The following is a 16,812-nucleotide window of genomic DNA, read 5'->3' on the forward strand; positions in this document are numbered from 1 at the left end:
CTCTAACAACATATACTAACTAAATACTCAAAAAATATGATAGTTATTATTTATAATCCAACACTATATCAAAAGTAAAGTTGAAACTCAATTCATTAATATTAATATATTTTTTCCTTTTTATCATGGTGAATCAATAACTATTTGGAGTGATCTGGGTGAGGCCCAAGATCAAACCTAAAGAGTAGACTATAACACCAAGAGTAGAGTATAACGACTACCACTATAACACCAATAGTAGAATGGAGTATAGAGTATAGTGGTTGAAACTATAACACCACAAGTAGAGTGTATCAACTCCCATTATAACACCAAAAGTACAATACAATATAACCACTACCATTAGAACACCAAGAGTACAGTATGTGTTGCCACTATAACACTAAGAGTAGAGTATCGAAAATTATATAACACCCCACTATAACACTAATACAACATTTCGTAAGCCATATATATCAAGAATTTATCAAAAATTTATGACTTAACAAGAGAGAATGAGAGAGCATACTCCTTGAACCTTATCTTAAGAGCCAAAAATATCCCATATATAATTTGAAACCAGGTAAAAAGATTACATCCCATTGTACTAACCAATCTATCATCCCAAAATAGCATTAAAATATTAAAATACCAACCTCATCCACAACCACTCACTTGAAATCAAACCAAAATAATAATTTAATCAAACCAAAATAATAATTTTTTTATAAATGAAGAATAACCACTTATCCATATTCTAACATATAAAATACCATGGATTCATCATGAAGACAACCTTTCCAACACAACGTAATGTGCAATGGTATATTCCTCCCTGTCCTTATTATGGCCATATAGGCTACCTTCGGATAAAATACTCACGCAGTCGTGACTCCCATCCATGGAAGTTTCTTCCGTCCAAAAATATATTTTGGAATTTTCTATTGAACCAATCATTGCACGCCACGAGTCAGAGATCATGAAGAGCAGGCCTATCTTGATGTTGGGGGAGAAAAGAGGGTGATATTTCGCCTGTAATTAACATTTGCGGTGTTGCTTTCACGGCCGAATCCTCTCTTGTCTCATGATCATATAAACTGTTTGCTAAAATGGCGAAGCACATTGGGCTGTTTTCATGGATTTCTACCGCCCAATTCCCAGCACATTGCTGGGCAAATCAGTTTACAGATACGCAATAGATATTCGATGCAGGAATTTCCGACTGCTTAACCTGCCTCATCATTCCAACCAGTTTAACGGGAAATTGCAGGCCCGGACCAAGAGTTCCGAGAACAATTTTATTGCATACACGAGAATGTCTTCGCCAATTTCAGCAGCTGCCACGTCCGGTGAGTTGTGTTTTGGATAATCTAAGATCGTTTTGTATTGTTGAATGTAAGCTGAGATCGGAAATTGAAATTGGGTTGATGGGTTGTGTTTGACTGGTATTTTTTATTCATTTTGTTTTTCTCCACAATGTGATTGCTATTGGCTTTTTCCAGTTCAAAGACAATGCCTGATTCACAAAATACGAAAGATAGTGCAAAAGAAGGATAAGGGAATGCTATCATTTATCTATACAGTTTTCATGCTTTTATTATATATATATACATTTTATTAAAAAAGGAAGGGGAAATCCAAGGGATGCTTACAGACATTTTTGGATAGTATCCTTAATAAATTGATTGATGTAGAGTAGTGCACCTCACTCAGAGGATGGAGATTTGAACTGGGCACCTTCTACTATGGAAATTGCCCAAATGCCTGACAACATTGGTGAGTTGATAAAACTGACCCCATTATAATCATGCTCATCATGTTCTCACAGTGGTTTAAGGTATCTGCTTTGCCTGCTTAAAAACCGTCTATAATCATGTATATCATTTTCAATTTTTCTTATAATGCTCCTGCCATGCATTCTCCAATTCATAAAAACTAGACGGGTTCCCAGGGTCTACTTCTGCTGGGAGGTTGCTTTACCACTGAGCTACACAAATTACCCTTCCCAAATAAAACCCACAGAGCTGCTCCACACCAAGAGGAAGGGTGTTGACTCGTAAAAGCCCGGTAGAATGTCTCTGCATACCCCCTGAAGACAGGAGATACCATAACCATATAGACATCCACTCATTACCTGATTCTGTTCATATGACTCTTTTCCTATATTTACAAAGAAAATGCTTTTATTTTTTCTATTTAATATAACACAATATGTGCAAGGGATTTTTCTATGGCAAAAAGGTTGCTACCCTTGACCAACGGGCACTATCGTTGAGAATATTAAATGACTCATTGCCTAACCAAACTAGCATCATAAAAACGAAAATTTCATAAGGCTACTTGGTGCAAGCAATAAAATTGAAGAATCCAAAAATTATAACTTCCATCCCAGTGAGCACCGAGTACAGAGATCAAGACCATAGTCATCAAAATCTTAAAGGCAGACGTTTTTTTTGGTTCAGGGAATGCTGCCTTTAGTAACTCAAAGCTATCTTTAGCTAAGCCGCTGTGCTACGAGGGATGTTTCTATGTTGTGAAAGCCACAAAACACTTGCACTTAGCTTCATCTGCATCCACTTGAGAGGTTTTCATCATGCGTTTCAGAGTTAGTACGAGTTTGATTGCCTTGCATCCACTTGAGAGGTTTTCAACATGGGTATCAGAGTTAGTACAAGTTTGATTGCCTTGCAACTTGTCACTAGACGAAACACCCATGAGGTCATTCTCTTATTTTGACAAGATATTACTAACAATGTGGCGTGCAAGGACATTTTCTTATGATCCAAGAGCCGGACTGTTCTATTAATAACGCGTACTGTTGGAAAAAAGGATTTTATAAATGTTTTACAAGTTTTCATGGATTTCACATATAGTAGACAATTGATTTTGACACCTTGTAATTTATCGGTGTGACTGTCGGGTTAGAGCGGAGCAGTGTATTTTTTGTGATTAAAAATGCAGACTGCTGTATTAGTAATGCATAGTATTGGCAGTTAATCGATTTTATGGGATGTTTTACCAGTCTTCATGGGTTTAGGCTTTAGCTTATAATAGACAATTGATTTTGTTACCATTCAATTTGTCAGTGTAGCTGTCTGGTTATAACAGATTGTGTCCACATTTACCCTTTGCTTTAATGGGGCTGGAGAGTACATTTGTCTGCTGATTCAGTTTGGCTGTAAAAGCAAAGGGCTGTTGTTTCAGTTTTCAATTTTATAATGACACAAATCCATTTATGTACATTGAATTCTCACTGTTGCAGGCACAGAAACTGTCGGAGGAGTAGAGGTTCCAGATTCACCATATGTTGGCGAAAAAGATTTGCTGATTGTAGGACCAGGTGTACTCGGCCGACTGGTAGCAGAAGGCTGGCTTAAGGTATTATAATCTCTATATTCAAAGGTTCAAATGGAAATTGTTAATTAATTTACGAAGTATAAAAGCATTCTTAGCTTTTCTCTGATAGAACACTCTAGAATTCTTCTTGTTTATTCTAAGTTCCCCACCTCTAATCCATGACCAACATTACGGACATCTAGGCACCTAGTTAACTAGATGGCCCTAAACAGCCTAAAAGTTCTCTTGCCGTATTGCACCTTTTTGCAATAAACCCACTGACAATATGAAGTTGGGGGGTGGTAAACGACCCTAACACCAAATAAAGTCCTCATAACACCCCATCAATCAAGAATGAAGGATTTAACAGCATGTGCAACGCTTAGGTCAATATCAAAATACCCTGCTTTTCTTATATTCCAAGTTCTCCAAGAATTTCATGCAGCTCTTTTTCTCTCCAAATCCGCACTCATGAAAGATCACAACAAGAATAAATGACGGAAGAGAACATGTACGAAATATAGTTTAGGATACCTGGAAATGACAATTCTGATGAAATCTAAATCTTCTATTGTGAGCACCCTGCCACAACAGGGTGAAGGGTTTGATGGAGTCAAGGGCCAGGAAAAATAATAAAGGGTGGTTCAGTTTTGTATTTATATTCTAAATACCATTAAGGCACGTTCAATACTCTTCATTATGTTTCTTCCAATCCAGGTTTCTTCATACGTGGGCATGCATTTAATACTGAATCGTAAGAAATTCTGGTTTATGAGTGTCTTACTACTCAGCAGAGAAGATTTCTCGTGTATATAAAGAACAATCTCTTAGTCATTCCAATTTATGACTACTAAAGGTTGTTTGAATTTTAAACGATTTTTATGAATTACTTGTGTCAGTTGGCTCGATCCTGCATTGCTTCAGTGGAACTGGATGTATCTATGTCATAGTTAACACTGCCACATTTCGTTTTGAAGAAAACAAACTATTTGTATACGAGGCCAAGGAGTTGAAAAACTTGATTTGATTTGAGCAGGCTCAAGGTTTCTGCCTAAATTTTACATAAAACAAATATCCTGCCAAAATTCTTTACTCATATAAAAACTTGATTACTGGAAGAACATTTCCTCACTATTTTTTTGGTGCTGTAAGCATTATCTATCAAGTGCCTGATTTTTTTCATCTGCAATGCATTGGTTTATGAGCTAGCTTGCCACAATTTGAGGGCATTGTTGTTCTCTTTTGTTCTAATTTTATTTTTCATGAAGATTTTTTCTAATCAGTATGGGATATCATTTGAGTGCCAAATGTGTTTTACTCTAAATTGTCTTTAGTCTTCAGGGTCTGACATGGCCTCACGGCAGGAAAATCCATCTTGCAGAGTTGCTGGACAAACAAGGTCAAAGGATCATCATGAAGAGTTACAACAACTTGGAATCAAGCCATGTTTGAAGGGATCACAAGCACAAGAGCAGTTTCCTTTTGTTATTTACTGTGCTCCCCCTTCTGGAAGTGGTGAATACCCAGATGATGTCAGGTGAATACCCAGATATTGCCAGGTTTGGATGTTGATACACTAGGAGAATCACTTCTTAATTATTTTGTTTTTTGATAACTGTTTATGTTAGTTTTATTTCTAGTTGCAAGTTACAAGCTTTGAAGTCTATTGCTTATTGTGTGAGATTGATTCTGATTTCGTACTTTAATACGAGGCTGAAAGTCACTGCATCTTCAAGGTCAAATACAATCTCATTGATTCCACATCTCTACCTGCATAATATCTTTTCATTGCATTTTATACCGATATTATGGAAATGGATCTGTCGATTTTTTTGAAAAGTCGAATCAAATATGAAGAATGACATATAAAAATAAATATTTACATTTCATCAAAAACTATGAACTGGAAACATTTTTCAAGAATCACAACATTTCATAACTCTGAAAATATAACCAAAAAGAGAGTTGCCATAAATATCAGCCATAAGAGTCCATACATTACATGTAAGCACGGCACACATACAAAAATGAATGTCTGATAAGCCCACTATCTAGATATCTATAAAGCACCCATAACTCCATAAATGCATCGACAACTGGTCTTTCATCATTGATTCCTTGGCAAATGCACAGACAACTCCACAAATCACTCCAAGAAGCTCCAAATTGCTCACAGAAACTCAGAAACAATGACTGCTTTGAAAACCCCTGATTTGCGCAAGGGTTGGGCTTTTAGTGTTTTCCACACTGCCTTTTTTTAAATTTTTTTTATGTCTTTTTAAGAGCTCTTTTGGAACCTTGTGATGTTTCTGACAATGCGAAAGCTGAAAACAGATCCTGAGCAGATCATCAGCCATTTCCAGACTGAAAATGGATCTTCCCAGATTTGGAGCTGCATCCACAGAATTGTGTATCGTGGATCCTCTATAGAGGGATCCAGTATTTGATCCATATTAGATTGAAAACGAAATGAGAGTGTTCCTGATAATATTTTATTATCTCCTAATCTTGAGTTAGTATGTTTGTATGTAGCATGATGAATCTAGTTATTGTTACATGCTACGTGACATTGTAAAAGCGACAATCCCAAGATCCTAAATTCTGGATTTTGCGAGAGATTCACTCCCAGTGGTTAGGAGGTTGGTTTGTGTGAAAATTTTAACTTTTATTGCAGCAACTGGAAATTATTCTCCTAACTGTAAATTTAAGTTTATTTGCCCAGACAAAAAACGAATAATTCTCTACTGCAATTTTCACCAAATTAAATTTTTTGGAATTTTGAAATTGAGAAATATGCTAGCACACACACATAAAAATTAACACAGCTATTTTTGGAGTCTGGACAGAAGTCCCTAGAAAAACCCAATGTGGGAAAACTGGAGGGTTTTATATTATTATGCAGCAGTGAGAAATTCTGAGTACATTATGGATGCCGAAAACTAACAATCCTACAGAGAAATTACTGGCAAAAATATTGCGAGGAATTTTCCTCACCCCCACTAGCAATCCGGGTTTTGACTGTAGCTCCAAGAGAGCTGTCCAAACAGCCTCTGCGCAGGCCTGCGTCACCCTTGTGCAGTCCTTTCTACGCTCTTCCTGAATCAGCTGCTCTTGTAGCCGTCCTATCTGCCACTGGCTGAGAAACTCTCTCCGGCCTTCTGGAACCCTTTCTAGGCCTTTGGAATTGAAACTCGGCTTTCTCTCCAGCAAAATCAAATTGCCTCTAGATTCTTTTTCGCATCCCCTGTGTCAGTCTCACTGTGGCTCTTTCTTCCTCTCTGCAATGCACTACACCTGATCTGGAGAACTTCCTTCAGCCTCTGTTAAAATTAGCAACTAGGGCCAAATTCCACTTTGGTTTGCTTCTTTGAGGAACATTATTGTGGCATTGAATTCCTCTTTTCGAGAGGTCCAAAATCGACCTATAGATCACTAAATTTGGATAAGGAAAAATGTTTATTCATTCAAAAGAAATTTCATAAGGCATGACCTTATCAAGGCGGGAAAAATTGAAAATTGAAAATTTAAATTTCCCTCCTAAAATGACCAAGTCGGCCTACCCATGAAGGATATAAATAGTCTATTCAAAGCTCATCGATATATCATTCTTCTCCTCTCTGAAGTAGCCGCAGAAGAAGAAGATCTCCAACGAAGGAGATGAGGGCAAGGTTGGCTTCATTCTAGTCATCTTCAAGGGCCGAGTTCCACAGGTTGGAGGCCGAGATTGGTCTGGGCATATTTGTGAATTGTTTTGGGCACTTTTATCTTCATCACAGGTCCAAGTTTGAGCAGAGAGGAATTGCACCTGTTGAGGGTTGTTTTGATGATGGTTTGGGACTGTTTGAGGTGGAGTCTTTCTCCTAGAAGCAGGCCGCATTATTCAGGAGCACTTCCAGGAGGGCTGCAGGCCTTATCTTCCTTCTGCTTTGAGGCCGTAAGGAATATTGGAGGGCTGGACCATAGAGGAATGAAGACAGTCTAGCTTGAAGGGAGGCCGCAGCCAAAGAAGGAATCCAAGTGTTGTGGAAAAGGGTTGTAGCAGCTTATCATCAAGCCCTAACCAGATTATCAGAAAGCAGAAGCCTCTACAGCAGTATGACTGGAGGGTACTATTTGTATACTTCAGATTTGCAGCCATCTATTTATCTAAGAAGCAGTGATATTGATCTTCAAAATTGGCAAGTCAAATTTTGACCTTGAATTATTGTACTCTCTCTCTGCTGAGCATTTGATATTAATAATAAGAAGAATTGATCAAGGGTTTTCCCCATCTTGGGGTTTTTCCCTGGCTTGTGCCATATCCTCATGTTCTCTTGTCTTGGCTTGCCTTCTTCATTTATCATTTGTGTTCTTTCTTCAGTTACTGTCATGATTTGTCAATAAAATAAATTGATAAATGGGCTATATGAAATGTTGAAGTAACTATCCTAAGCAAAGAGCATGTTAACCAAAATTTAACATGGTATCAAAGCTAGGTAAGGACAAGCCCAAGCAAGAGAAGGAATGCAATCACAAGGAAAGTTATCAAGTTTCTATCAAGCAAGGGACTGTTAGAATTCAAGTTTGGGAATATGTCAGAGCTGGGCTCAATAGCTCATGAAGGCCACAAATCAAATTTGAAAATGCAAACCATGATTGCAAAGTCCTCCTTCAGCATTTAATGGAAGCAGCCAGCAAGGAGGCTTGGAGAGCTAATTCAAGACTATTTAGGGCAGCATCTCACTTGCTAGATCAGGCCACAGGTCAAGAAGTATTGATGGTTTTTCTGTGCTATTTTGTGGAGGGTTTGTCTCTGTTTACAAGGCTGCAGGAAGGTGCTGCTACAGCTGTATGAGGAGGAGGATTTGAGAGGGCCAAGAGGCCTAGAAGGGACCTCCTGCCCTAGCTGCAGTCATCTCAAGCAACAGCACAGGTAAACGGGGGTGGTTCCTTGTCATCGAAGGAGATTCTCATTCTTCTCTGGGCCACAAAGAAGGGTTGTTTCTACAGCAGCTTGGGGGGTCTGTTTTGAGGGGGTGAAGGCCTAGTTAAGGTCCTCTACCCAGGCCACAGTCATCCTGAGGATCAGTGCAGTTATAACCAAGTATATTTTCATGTATATGAAGACCTAGACCTTGCTGTAGCAAAACCGTGAATTGTAGGAGGCTTGAGGAGGAACCTTAAGCCCTACCAGCAGTACATTGAATACCTAGTAGATCAGCATAGGTGGAAGCATAGTTGGACATAAGATCACAGTGATTTGAAGCAAGGTAAGGGCAACAAACTACATTAGCAAGAATTGCGGACTTTACAAGGAAGTCTCTCAGATCTACTCTCACAGTGTATTGATAATTTGATACTGCACCTCTGGAATAATTGGACGTTAGTTATATTGCTATGCTCTTGCTCCTGGTATGATTTACCAATAGTGTCATATGATCATTGGCATATGCTTCAGTATGATTCTTTGCATTATGACATTTGTTCATGGCATCAATTCAATATGGACATGTCACTTGCTTCAGTCATATATATGTTATCGTTTCTCATATAGATCAATATTGGTATGGCTTCCCAATATTGGCAATGATGGGTATAAACCTATAAGCACAGACTTCTTCATTCTTATATGCACTTAGCATTATGTATGGATATCACTGCTCAAATAGCTTGAGTATGGTATTGCTATGTTCTAATTACAGCAGTATATGCATGACCTCAACTTCAACAATTGTATATATTTATGTGTGTGTGTGTATCAATCTCACAAATATGTATGGCATCCCTATGTATGATGGTACAGTATATGAATACATAGAAGTGCATCCATCAGTTCAGTAGATATATATATGGCTCTCTGCTTTGTACGTATGGTACCTCTACCCTTTTTCAATGTATATTCATTGAGTTGGCATTGTATTCAGAGCAGTAAGACCGTATATTCAGGCTACAAAGCTCAAGTTATATGGTATTAGGAATCCTATACGAGAATGATGTCATAGTGGTGTAGCTGTAATATCCTCCATCTAAGATATCAATGCTTTTGCTATTATTGATCACTGTATTGAATGCGCAGTATTGATTTTGTTCACAATCGTATTCCTTCAACAGTGTTAGCACATATATAGATACACAGTTTGCACTCCTTAGCTAAACCGTCCTATGAAATTATATAGGCATAAAGCAGTATCAATCCTTATTCAGTTTTGAGAAGGATCAGTCATTTACCTTGAAGACTTATAGTAGCATCATTAAAAGAAGCAATTCTGAAGGTGTATAAATCTGAAGATCAAACCTCCTTTGTGACAGAAATCACTACACACATTATATATCCAATAATCTTAAGAAGTCAGGTTGGACCCTCCATTAGCCTGCAAAATAAGTCAAGGATGCAGCAAGTATTCACAGTCTTTAATGACAAGCATCAGAACCTGGAGGGCAGAAGTCAGTTCTTCTTCAACAGTTTAAAGTGCATTAACTATTTGCCACATTCTTTTGCAATAATACTGAACCTTGGAAGAAATTCAGTACATCAGATAAAGTATTTGTGGCTGAGAAGTAACTTGGCATAATTTGGAATTTCCTTGGTCTATCTAGAAGATGTTAAGATCAGGCTAGAAGCCTGGATCCATGGCATAATCAGACTTGGAAATCATTCCAAGGCTAAATTCAGAGTAATTCCCTTGGTATCTTTATACTTTCTTATAATATCAATAATAAGGATCTATTGATATATTGCTATTGAGATCTGTCAGTTGTACGGGCAGAGCATGTGAGAGAGTTCACCTATGTATTGTTGAGGTTTCATATGCTAACGTATCATCTTAAATATAAGGACCAGATTGATAAAAAGGCTGAAGCAAGAATCCAGAGGGATCTATATGGATGACTTTGGCACATGGACCAAAGGAATAATGACAGGAAAAGTAGCAGGTTGCAGATAGCTCTATGACTATGATTTTGGCAAGGTCACTTTCCTTATATTTAGAGGGAGTTATGGAGAAGCCATGATGATTGGATTGTAATGTTGATTTGGGGTAGCATCGGATGTGCTCTAGCCATGAAATTTGGTGGAGAGGTTGGGGCAGATGAGATCTCCAATACCCAGAAAGGGTTTGGGCAGATTCTAAACAGATCAGGAGATATTAAAATAATTAATAGTTTTAGTGGAGTCCTTAAGTTTAAACTTAGGGAAAATAAAATATTAATGTGTATTAATATGAATCTGTGTTAGAGTGGTCCAAAATACATGGATCAAGCTAGATCTAATCTTTAGCCGTTGATTAGGGACTTAATCTCGGTCATTGAATCGTCAACATGAAAAGTATAAGAGGAGGCTTGAGGGTCACTTGGAGATCACACCAGATGATCAGTCATTCTATTCTCTAGAGTGGGGTTTGCTAAGAGAGATAAAATCAGTGATCGGGAGAGTAGCTGAGGGGCATTGAGTGCAGAGGATAGAGAAGGCAGAGATTGTGCTGGGAGAGCAGCGCAGCAGCCAAGGAGGGTGACATAGAGCCAGCAAGGGCTCACGCAGGGCCACACAGAGGTAGCCAAGTGCTGCGCAGAGCACCATAGGGGCCAGCGTAGCTGACACATAGGCTCCTAGAGCTGACGCAGGGCCTCCTGGGGCTGACGCAGGTCAAGAAAGGCTGACGCAGGGCCAGCGTGAGACAGAGAGGGGCTGACGCAGTCCAGATTGGGCAGATGTTGGGGTTGCAGGAGCAGTGTTGTGCTGAAGAGCTGCCGGAAGGGTTTTCCGGGGTTTCAGCTAGGAGATTTCTCTCAAACTGTGAGGTATGGCTACTAAGGAAATTCTCTGTTGGGTAGGCCAGTTATGCCACCCAGTTTGTACTATGATATTGCTTAATAAGAAAACCCTCAGATAGCTGCATCGGTTTTCCCGCATTGGGTTTTTCCGAGGACATTGGTCCAAAAATAATGGTGTCATGTGGTGTCTTTGTTCTTGTTTCTTTTAGTTGCTGATCTGTAATATGTTGAGCATGCACTGGTATTTATTTTCAGTATTTACTTTGTAAATAACTTGTTAAAGAAAAATTAACAAGTAGGTAGGAATAAATCAGAAAAAGCGCATGAAGGATTTAGAAACTTCAACATGTAAGGATGCAGCTATTAATGATATCTAATTGATGACACTCTTGTTTATCAACGTACAAGGGAGTTGACTTTTGAAGACAAGATGGAAGACCTAGCCTTGATGCATTATTCCCTACACTTAAGAACTGATGGAAAAGATGATGGTCTGCATATGCATATCTTGTGGGATCCTTGGTGTTCTTGATCAACACTCTATCAATCATATGTCTCAAGTCAATTTATGGATGAGCCTCATATATTGGACAACTGCTTATTGAGACATCTTAGTGATTTTTTTATCTATAATTCGAGGTACACTACCAGAATCTAAGATATCTAAGATTCCATGAATATTTTGATGATAACTCGGTCGACGGTTTGATGGATGGAAAGAGCACATGTAGTGCTATATCTCTTGATTCGGTTGTTCTGGAAGCACTATTGAGGCTGAATGTATATAGCAGCAAGTATGGCTTATTATGAAGCAAATTGCTGAATGAGCCATTTGAGCATGTGCTGGTAACACTGTTATATATTGCTTGAGTGGACAGATCTCATGATGAGCAGGTTGTATGATGGACACTATGCACTTTGGAAAAACAAGTTTAAGTTGTGGTCTCCCTGAGTAAGAGGGAGCAGTTAAATATTATCTTCATCAAAATATGCAAGAAGCAGAGATTTGTTAAGTGCTGTCAAGATCTTTTGCTGTAAATCAATATGTTTACTATGTATACATCTATATGCTGCTAAATGAAGCTGTGAGGTTTCCCTTGATCTAGTCTTGATTTTCAGAATACAACTTGACACTATTCCCTATATGAAGGGATCCTTGGGTAATATTGAATATTGAGCTTTGGGAGCACCTGGGGGCTTAGGGTTCTTATTAAGCTATGAGCGACCATAGGGTGAATGGTCTACCTTCCCTTAGTGGTGCGTTGTGTACAAGGTGAGTGGTTCACCTTCCCCTATGATACCCCATGGTGGTTGACACATGTGTGTAGGGTGAGTGGTTCGCCTTCTCCTATGGCATATGAGCAGGATGAGTGGTTCACCTTCTCCTGTAGGTACCCCAGTCAGAGATGCATATAGGCATCTGTTGACATGTCAGTGGGACGTGGTTCATCCTTTCTCCACATGTAGGATGCTCATTCCCTATGATTGATGGTTGACATGTTGGTGGGATGTGGTTCATCTTTTCCCCACTTGTAAGATCCGTCCTACTATTGTTGGTTTGCATGCATGTAGGAAGTGGTTCATCCTTTCCCTACATATGGTCATGATGTGTGATTGTAGGATGTGGTTCGTCCTTTCCCTACGTGTGATTGTGATGTGTGATTAGAGGATGTGGTTTGTCCTTTCCCTATGTGTGGTTGTGAGTAGGATGTGATATATTCTTTCCTTGCTATTGGTTTAGTATCATCCCACCCATGTTGTCCGGGACACATGGGAAGTATCTCTCATATGGCCAATGAGTTGGGAAAAGTGGTTAAGATCCATAGCACTCCCGATGGGCGCATCGGGTATTGTCGTACTCCCTATGACTAGGATGCATGGTGTTCTTCAACTTGATCTAGGATCAAGTCTGATTGAGGTTTACCTTTGGACTGACTTTTGTCAGTAGAGAGTGATAAAGTCTTGTGACTCACTGTCGATCAATTCTTCTTCATTATTACATCAATGTTCAACAGAGCAAAGCAGAGTAGAGACGAGATTCAAAGATAGTTCATGGTGACAATGGTTGATGGTTTGACAGGTGAATTCTCCCTAGTTGAGAGGGAGTGTTAAAATTAGCAACTAGGGCCAAATTCCACTTTGGTTTGCTTCTTTGAGGAAGATTATTGTGGCATTGAATTCCTCTTTTCGAGAGGTCCAGAGCCGACCTATAGATCACTAAATTTGGATAAGAAAAAATGTTTATTCATTCAAAAGAAATTTCATAAGGCATGACCTTATCAAGGCGGGAAAAATTGAAAATTTAATTTTCCCTCCTAAAATAACCAAGTCGTTCTACCCATGAAGGATATAAATAGTCTACTCAAAGCTCATCGATATATCATTCTTCTCCTCTCTGAAGGAGCCGCAGAAGAAGAAGATCTCCAACGAAGGAGATGAGGGCAAGGTTGGCTTCATTCTAGTCATCTTCAAGGGCCGAGTTCCACAAGCTGGAGGCTGAGATTGGTCTGGGCATATTTGTGAATTGTTTTCGGCACTTTTATCTTCATCACAGGTCCGAGTTTGAACAGAAAGGAATCACACCTATTGAGGGTTGTTTTGATGATGGTTTGGGACTGTTTGAGGTGGAGTTTTTCTCCTAAAAGCAGGCCACATTATTGAGGAGCACTTCCAGGAGGGCCGCAGGCCTTATCTTCCTTCTGCTTTGAGGCCGTAAGGAAATTGGAGGGTTGGAACTTGGATGTAACAGTCATAGCATAGATGAAGAGTCATGAGGGTAGATGAACTGTCACAAAGGGGAATGTCAAGGGCCACACCACCCTTTGCTATAAATAGTCCCTCATAACTCATTGTAAAGCTAAGTCACAGGACACGTCCTCCAAGGTCCCGTGTCCCGTATTTTACGTGTCGGACACGAAAACGGCCCTAAAACGTGTTGAAAACGTTTTTCATCGTGTCCTGTAAAATGTAAAACGCATTCGTCGGTTTTCGTCGTGTCCTGCATCTGGAAAATGCGTATTCCGTTGATAGAAAACATTGCTTGCATAAGCTGCAATTTTTTTTGAAAGAAACAAATAATTTTTGAGTGGGGCAGCTTAATGATCAATTCTAGGCCCTAGTATTGATATGCTATTCATGGTAATGTTAAATTCTTAAAGTAAAAGTGACATTCTCCTTAATCTTCATTTTCATCCTTTTACTTAAATTTTTAACATTACCATGAAACGACTCAGGATGTTTGAGAGTGGTTCTAGCGTCATTGGATTTCATATGGAGAAAGTAGAATTTTAGATTTCATTCAAAATGCAGCAGACTTATCAGTTTTTCAGGATTTCAAGATTGGGAGATTGTAATGTTTTCAAGTGACACCACCTGCCCAGGCTACCCCTGCCACCAGTAGAAGACGTGGTCTACCTCTGATAGCTCCTACTTCTAGTTCTTCAGCTTCTAGAGCATAGCAAACTCCACTGCCAACTCCACCAGCACCAGCATCTACATCTAGCGGGAAAGGGAAAGCTGTGGCATTTTCTCACAAGAGGGGCAGAGGAAATCAATAGGATTAGACTTTAGTTATTTTCTTATGTGCTTGTAAGTTGTACATGAACAATGAACATTGAATATTCAAGAATCAAGACCAAGCATATCACATTCTAATTTCTAAATAGTAAATTTTGATTCTATTTATTTTTTTAAAGTGAACTATGAACTTTGAGAAGTAATTATATTTTAATTTGATTAGATAAGCTGCAACCTGCAATTTAATATGGATAAAAAACTATATTTCGGTATATATATATATATATATATATATATATATATTATTAAATATATATAAAACGTGTCCCCCGTGTCCTATTTCCAGGTCGTTGCGTTTCGTATTGAATACTCGTATTTATGTGTCCTTTGTGTCTCGTGTCCTCGTGTCATGTGACTTAGTTGTAAAGGCTTTTGGTCAGCCAAGCTTCTCTAGGAGTACCTTAGAGAAAGCTTAGACAATATTGTAACGCGCCTTGGCTTCTCCACTACACAGAGCTAGTACATCTCTTTGGAGGAGCAGGCAGTTGTGGCTGTAACGTTTCACTATCAGAACTAGTGGTTGGACATGGATGTCTTGTATGACTGGAACTTACACTTCTTAATATAACAGAGCCAACATGTTTTCATGCATTCGTTGTTATCGTAGTTAGACTATTTTGGTTGCTGTAGCAATGTATGTTATTTAACTTACGCATTTGTGTATGAACTATTTTGTATGCAATTGTATAAATCTTGTTGCAGATGTGTTGTTGGTTTAAACATCACTTTGGATTGCTCACTATCTTGCTTTCCAGCTGGTGATGCATCTTTGCTTGTGTGTTCCCTTCCAAGCCGAGCACTATTATAGGTTTCGAAAGGGTGCACTCACCTCACTCTGTGTGTGTTAGAACCTCTCATGCACCTTCCTTGACTTACTGCAGCTGTCACACCCTTGCTACCAACAGGGACATCTTACTTGCCTTTGTGCAAAACGCGGTCAAGGCATTACCGTACGACCCACTGCTGGGACTCCTACACCAAACGGTCTGATGTCTAACTGGGACTTTTTACCAAGGAGATCCCTTGACATGTTGGTGGGTCCAGCATCATCAACACTTCCACAGGGACCACGCCGGATCAAGAGTTCACGGTGAGGACTGCCTTGAATACAGTCTTTGAGGAGTGGGAGACATTTGTCCAAAGCATTTTGGGCAGAGCTGATCTTCCAGGATGGGAAGAGATGTGGGCAACTCTTCGCCAAGAAGAGATCAGACGACTGACCAAGGTGGGAAGTAGCAGTAAAGGAGGTCGAATCAAGAAAGAGGAGGAGGAGGATGCGGCTCTGGCATCTGTGGGACAGCAGGGGAAGAGAAAGAAGAAGGACATCTCCAAGATAAAGTGCTTCCATTGTGGGGAGCTTGGTCATTATGCAACCCAGTGTCCCAAGAAGAAGAATAAGGGATAGGCTTCTAACTCCAAGGCATCTCTGGCTAAGGTGGAGAAAGAAGTTGAGACGAATGACGATTGTGCCATGAGTGCTCCTGCACTTCTAGAGAAGAGGTGGGTTGACATCGAGCTGTAGTCAGGAGGACTACAGGAGATGTGGGGTAGGATCCTTGAGGTACCCAAACTCTTGGATCATATCCGACTACGGGAGCCCCGAATGACAGTAGCAGGATGACGAATGTCAGGTGAAACAAGATGTGGATGGAGCGACAAGGCAATGCTAGAGTGCAGAGGTCTGTAGCAGCGCTGTGGAGGTTGTAGCAGTGCGAGAAGCACAAAGGTGGTTACAGTAGTGTAGAAAGGCACAATGGAGGTTGCAGCAGTGCGAGAGGCACATAGGTGTTTGCAGTAGTGCAGAGGCAGTGGAAAATGTACCAGATAGCAGCAGAGGTAGCTTCAACATCAGGAGGGTTCCAGGCTGACAAGGATGTCAGTAGTTGGTTAGATCAGTTACTTACTTCTTAGTAACTGAGTTGCAGTGCAACAATTAGTAGCGGTAGTGCTATGGACAACACGATGCAGCATGATGAGAGAGAATTGCAATGCAGATGCAGCGTTGGGAGGAAGGACCAACAGTAGCATAGATGCAGAGGGAGCTACAATACAGATGTAGCAGTGGCAGTGGCAGAGCCATGGGCAGCAGGCCAAACATCATCACAGGTATTGGTGCCGGATGATTAGGGTGATGTTCAATGGTGGAGCATTATTAGAGCACATTCCTTGCTA

The 16,812-nt window shown here is 39.7% G+C and overlaps 1 protein-coding gene across 4 annotated transcripts in view; it reads left to right on the forward strand.

The window, feature by feature from the left end:
- Window positions 1-831: 831 nt before the first annotated feature.
- The window catches only part of LOC149200936 (uncharacterized), a 124,604-nt gene continuing 108,623 nt past the window's right edge, over window positions 832-16,812 (forward strand). The window contains exons 1-4 of one of the 4 annotated variants that reach the window (XM_089399650.1): window positions 1,191-1,328; window positions 1,679-1,755; window positions 3,242-3,357; window positions 4,650-4,852. In XM_089399650.1, the coding sequence (XP_089255776.1) occupies window positions 1,725-1,755; window positions 3,242-3,357; window positions 4,650-4,852 (350 nt within the window). In that variant the 5' untranslated portion in view covers window positions 1,191-1,328; window positions 1,679-1,724. Of the gene's footprint in view, window positions 1,329-1,678; window positions 1,756-3,241; window positions 3,358-4,649; window positions 4,853-16,812 lie in introns of all 4 variants that reach the window. The other 3 variants (XM_089399647.1, XM_089399648.1, XM_089399649.1) reach the window with 3 other exon arrangements.

The sequence above is a fragment of the Pinus tabuliformis genome, chromosome 2_1 (assembly GCF_031772625.1).
Source record: "Pinus tabuliformis cultivar Carrire ecotype Pingquan chromosome 2_1, CPIR1, whole genome shotgun sequence".
Classification (NCBI taxonomy): Eukaryota; Viridiplantae; Streptophyta; class Pinopsida; order Pinales; family Pinaceae; genus Pinus; species Pinus tabuliformis.